The sequence below is a fragment of the Zingiber officinale genome, chromosome 5A (assembly GCF_018446385.1).
Source record: "Zingiber officinale cultivar Zhangliang chromosome 5A, Zo_v1.1, whole genome shotgun sequence".
Classification (NCBI taxonomy): Eukaryota; Viridiplantae; Streptophyta; class Magnoliopsida; order Zingiberales; family Zingiberaceae; genus Zingiber; species Zingiber officinale.
In genome coordinates, this window is record NC_055994.1 from 19451993 (window position 1) to 19458191 (window position 6199).

Consider the following 6199-nt stretch of genomic DNA (forward strand, 5'->3'; position numbering starts at 1 on the left):
ATAAGAAAATATAAAAATAATTGATTATTATTGAATTATCAAATTATTAGAACTACTAAAAATAGATAGACAACAATTCCCTTAAATTATAATTTTAGTTAAACCATGTCATAACTTAAAAATAGTTTTTTTACAAATAGTCACTAAGTTTATTAAAATTTTACCTAAAGTACAATGTTAGTTATAATATCATTAAATTTATAATAGTTCTTAAATGTTTATTTTCAACCATTAAGGGTCAATTTTCTTGGATCATTAAGTAGGAGAAAGGAAGAGGAGGCAACTAGTCATATTACATTAGCCATGTGCAATGTTTTGACTGGTTCCCTCAAGCCTAGAGTTTATCATTCCATTAATGTGGTTCTACAATAGGGCTACATGCCATTAATCCTTAGCTGTTTTAATGGAATTAGGTATAGGGGATAAACAAAGCTGCCAAAGTTTAGCAGACAATTTGCAAAAGCAAAGAAATAATAAGAGCTTTACATATTGAATTTATTATTGAACAAGATAAGCTTAGATGTAACTAGAGTAATAGCTTTGTACTATGCTTTTATACTTAACCTAGCCAAAACAATTTTGTTCTTGCTCTTCAAAATATCAAGTTATCTCCAAGAAGAGCACAATATTGATGTAAACTGCGAAGAGTTTGCTGGATCAACATTGATATATCTATAGTTTGTAAATGACCATCATCATGGTCTAAAAGATCCTTCTTAGAGCATTTTTGAAATGTCATAGAATTCTTGAGGATGCTTCTCTATGTTCATGATACGAAGCTTCAAGAATTCACCAATCAGACATATGATCGATAAAATGTTAAGCCTAGTGAAGGTGAGGCTGTTTAGCATCTAACTGTTCTCTTATATTTCTTTGGACCTGATAATAACTCTTTATATCGCGATATCAGTATATAATATTTGAATCTATGGGAATATCAACTAGCTTTACTCTTCACATACCATCCTCCTTGAGCAAATCAAGTATATACTTCCATTAAGACATTGAGAAACATAGATCTTTCCCCCTAATTGAACAATCTTTATGTTATGAAAGTGTGGCAGGTTGCCAAGATCTTTGAAGTTGACGGTGAAGGTGTGCTTTTGGTGCTGTGATTCTTGGAGAATCATCACTAGCAATGATGATATCATCCAAATCGATAATAAAAAGGACATGTGCCCTAGCGTGATAGGTATAATAAAATATTGAGATTTTTGATACACTTTTCAATATCCCAAACTGAAGAACAAAGCTGCGTTTACTATTGCCCTAAGGAGTCATTTTTTTCAGATTACACACCAAAGCTATAGCTCTTGAGTAACAAACTGCGATATTTGTTGGATATATAATCCTCATATAGATCAGTGTGAGGGAAAACATTTTTAATGTCTAGTTAATGTAATGACCACTAGGATATAGTTGTCAATGTAAGAAAAAGGCAAACCAAAGTAATCTTAGTCATCGTAGACAATGTATTGGGAAGTTTGAAATTGAATACACACTCACAACCAACTATGTATTTGCCAAAGAGGAATTGGCACTCAAGTACCATTAGATGTCATCTTATCAGTTATAGCCTATTGTTATCTTGGATTAAATAGTGTCTAAAAACTTTCTTAGGGATATAATATGAAGCTAAAGAAGAAATGAAGAAAAAATAGACAAGTGAGGGATAAGGATTTGAGATATATCTATTAAGAGGATGTGAAGTAGTGCACTTGTGGAGTACCTTCAAAAAGCAATGTTGACGTCAAAATCAAAAGAAGCTAGATTCAGAACTAGTGATGTTGCCAGAAAAGTAGCAGTTCCTAGGAGTAGCCCTTAATGTTGCTGCGGTTGGTGTTCAAATAATTACAGAGGAAGACGGTGGTGCAGAAATTCGAGTATGAACAGGAAGATCCTCTATGACGAACTCAATAGTAGATGGTGTGGTAGAGAATAAGGGAGTAAACACAATTGTATAAATAAAGGCAAGTGGAACCTCTGGAGAATGGCATTGTACCTCTTCTACATGTGAAAGCAATCAAGAAAGACAGACTTGACAATTTTGAGGGAGAATTTTTCTTTATCTGGAGACAAGAGAATCAAAACAAGTACACCTAGACACACAAGGTGGAAGTAAAGAATATGACAAGGGAAAATAATTGCAAGGAATTTTGGCTGAAGAATTGAAGAAATTATCTGATTTCTAAGGTATCATGCAGTGAGTACCATATTATCCTAAAATTTAAGAGGAATTCCCATATGAAGTTATAGTGTACAGGCTATCTCAACCATTTATTTTTCCTCTGAGCAGCACTACGTTTTTCTCAAGTAATAGTGTTGCTCAGAGGAACATGAGTGCAAATGAATGACAAACCTTAGTTAACTGATTTAATCATTGGGACATGTTCCATAGCAATCACCTTCAGTTCCTGAATATCCTGAATGGAAATAAAATTTGCAGTAAAGATCATTGAGCAGTTTAGTGATTTAGTTTTACACAGATAGTAAATTGAAAAAGTCTATAGACTATAGAGAACAAAAAACAGTGATAAAGATGTAGGAGTTTTCCGACCAACACCCTTACTCATCAAAGTGACCTATCTGCTAGAGTGGCATGAATAGGATGAGATGTTGGTTTGCACAAAGAGAATACCAGACATGCATAGAGTCTGAAATTTGGAATCTGTGTTCATCTAGTAATCCTTTTGTCCAAGCAGTAGAATTACCTATATGAAACCAATAATGACACAGAATGAATATATTTTGAGAGACTTGCCATCTGAGAAAATGTTGATGCACTGCAATTGATACCTAAAGATATAGCAGTGAAGAGCTTGCTATTGCGAATACCATCAATCCATCATGAAGAATTACCTTAGATGAACCTATACCAGTGAAAGTGATAATCTCCACAAATCGACTATCAACACTAGTGGACTGATGGAAGAAGTCTTCTGACGTAGAATCCTGATGGGAATTTTAATCAGAAATATTATGAAGAAATCTGCTTAAGAAACTAGGAGACATGAAGAACCATGAAGATCCCTAGCAGCAGCAGCCCAAGGAACCAAAAAAAAGGTGCTGGACAACTGCTGGGATCAAGTAGAAATATCTGGAATTGCCAACAAACACTGAATCTGAAAGAAAGCTGGGTCGAGCAGTTGCTGGTGTCTGGAGATCTACTGGAAACACCATATTCTCTTTTCTTACTTTTTATGGAAAATGGGAAACACTAGATAATCTAAATCAGATGCACTGGAAACACCAGGAGATGAATTGTGTGTTGAATAATCAGGCGCAAGAAACATTGAGATAAGAATAACTAGGGAAACACTGACATGAGGAGAATTGATTGCTCAAATAAACTCAGGGACCCTGTAGGCCACCATGTCGACAACTCCAGAATGAACACCTCTAGCGCTAGGAGAAATCGCTGGCATGATCTGCTGGCGTGGGGAAAGAATGAAGTGGCCCAATCTTCCTGTGCCAATAGGGAGAAAGTCAGGCATTGTGGAAGCTCATGAGGTTAAAAGGTGTAAGAGAAGGTTAGAGAGGATGGAAGGGAGTCTGGAGCTCTAATACCATGATGAAATTTAACTGGGGAAATTATTAGGTTTTTTCCTAGGTTGTCCCTTCTATCATAATGTAAATTACTATTGTTCATTTTACATTTAAGTCCTCTTAGGTTGGTAAATTTACAATCAAGCTGTATTCTATTTGCAAGTTAATCCTCAACGGTCTGTGATAAAATTAGATGGAGCGGGGAAGTTCATGTAGTTGATGCCAAATAGTTAGGACAGCTGTAGATTGATGATGGCGATTATTTGAGCCTTTACTTCTTGGTTCTCTTGTTTGGCTGAAATGATAAACTTGCACTTGTAGGTTAAATTTGTGGTTAAGGGAGCCAATTAAATGGAAAAGGTTAATGCTTGATCCTTTCAGCAATAATCTAAGCAGATGAATATATGTGCAAAAATAATTATATTCTAACAACTATGCCAATGATGTGATTGATGGTTACTACATGGAAGTTAGATATAATAGTTGCACTGGACAATTTTTGAAGTCACAGTAATTAATATCGTTTCCCCAAAATTTGTTCATTGAATTTATTTGTGGAGGTTGCCTGTGATATACCTCTATGGGCTACACTAGGCGGACAAGATGTAGAACGACTTCCCTCCGCTTCCACCTGCTACAATACACTAAAGGTAAGACTTATCTTCGATAAGTTCCTATTTAATGATACCTCCTAGCTAAATGATAATTGGAGTATTAATGTGATTGTGGCAGCTTCCAACATATAAACGGTCAAGTACTTTAAGGAACAAGCTACTTTATGCCATCAGTTCAAACACCGGATTTGAACTTTCTTGAGTGTACATTTTCCATTTTCTGTTGCTTCTGTATCATTCTGCAACACCTATTCTGCGAGTGAAATATGTACATAGCAATATTGTATTCTGACAAGGTATAGTGATCAATTTGACCACAGCTGCTGTAATATAATTTATGGATAAACTTGTTGCTGAGCATGCATATTGTAGATAACAGTCTCATCTCTTGTGCTCATGGCTTTCTTTCAGTTTTTCATTCACCATACAATATTGATGGAACCTGGTTGTTATACTTGGGACGAACCACATCAGAAGGTATGTTTTACCTTGGTTTGTTATTGTTTTGAGATTGACAGTTCTTGGGTTTAAAGTAGATCCAACTTAATTTGAAAAGAAAGACATGAAAAGACAGTCATCTTTAAGTTGTGAGACCCTTATCATCTGGCTCAGTCAGTATTAAAGCCCTTGGCCTCCTGCTTGATGCTGACATTTTAAGAAACCAGTAGTAGAATTTCTCCAAATAAATAAGTGTTTGAATTCACCTTGTTTGCTAATTTTACCCATAAGTTGTGCAGAGTATATTACAAATTATTTAATATAATTTATCATATGCAATTGTTTTAAGATCCATCAAGGATGGTAGTTTCACTCATATCTTTGGATTATGATAAGCATGCAAGTGCATTAATTAAGATGTTTCATATCATTAGTCTTATTATTGTGTCTATATATAATATATATACTAAGATTATTATTTTTATTTCACCTAAATTCAACATCTAAATATCATCTTAACTTTTTTAATGTAGCATTAAAAATCATCTTAACATATATTGGTCCTTGGATGCACATATTAAGCGAAGTACATATACATGTATGCAGAATCTTGGACATCTATTTGGATTTGCTATCATTACATATATTGGTTCTTGGACATGTACTCGGATCTGACTCATCGACAAACATGAGTTGATGCCCTTGGCCAACATCATTCAAAAGGAAAAAATGGCTAGGATAGTTTGGCAGAGCTATCTCCAATCAGGAACCTTCACCTTATGGATGATTGACATACCGAAAGCTTCCTACTTGAGATAGGCCGGATTACCTTGAGGATTGATGATCCACCTTTTGTAGACGTTGGAGCATGTTCTTTAGATGTGTGCCGACCAACCAATTATGAAGGACTAGATGGTGTGATAGGAGATGCCCACTCACCGATGAATGGTGCGATACATCTGACACCTGTACCGGGGGACTACCAGCTTGATGCGAGTTTGTCACTTATTCATCTTGGTTGACGGACAAGGAATTGTAGTATCTTTGAGAGTGTACACTTTGCTAACTTGGTGGTATTCAAGAAGCTACAAATATATGATGCTTCATCATACTTGAATAGCTATCCTCGGGCAACATTTTCGCTTTTGATTGCATGTATACATTTTACCTTTCCATAAAAAAGCAAAACTATTGGAATTACATCTCTTCCTAGAATATTAAAATCGATCTCCATCACCACTCTTTTCGCGGAGTTGTCCTCTTCCGTCCCTTCTTGGCGGCTTCTATATCGTCGATTGACTTGTTTGTTTTCAAATAAAGTTATCAATCTCCGAAAGCTGATAGGATATGATGAAGCTTTCGACAGTTGGGACTGTAGCAAGGCAGCTGATTGCAGAGATATCAAAATAAAATAAAAAATTGATTAAAATTAGTCTCTTTAATTTATGTGATCCACATTACATTCATTTAGTTTTCCCATCTCCACCAGTGCAATTAATACCATCAATTATTGGTTTTAAAACCGGCGGAAGTTGTTTATCATCTCCACCACATGCAAATATTAATATCATTTATTGATGCATTGGTGTTTGTTGTAATAC

General features: G+C 35.2%; 1 protein-coding gene across 5 annotated transcripts in view; it reads left to right on the forward strand.

Annotated features, from left to right (window-relative positions):
- The window catches only part of LOC121980281 (E3 ubiquitin-protein ligase UPL7-like), a 30579-nt gene extending 24776 nt beyond the window's left edge, over positions 1-5803 (forward strand). For 4 of the 5 annotated variants that reach the window (XR_006111477.1, XR_006111479.1, XR_006111478.1 and 1 more), the window contains 4 exons: positions 4107-4196; positions 4279-4456; positions 4572-4637; positions 5205-5803. Coding sequence is in view for 1 of the 5 variants with exons in the window: in XM_042532258.1 (XP_042388192.1) it covers positions 4107-4196; positions 4279-4362 (174 nt within the window). In the remaining 4 variants the exon portion in view is untranslated. Of the gene's footprint in view, positions 1-4106; positions 4197-4278; positions 4539-4571; positions 4638-5204 lie in introns of those variants that run through there. The other variant, XM_042532258.1, reaches the window with a different exon arrangement.
- The last annotated feature ends 396 nt before the right edge of the window (positions 5804-6199 follow it).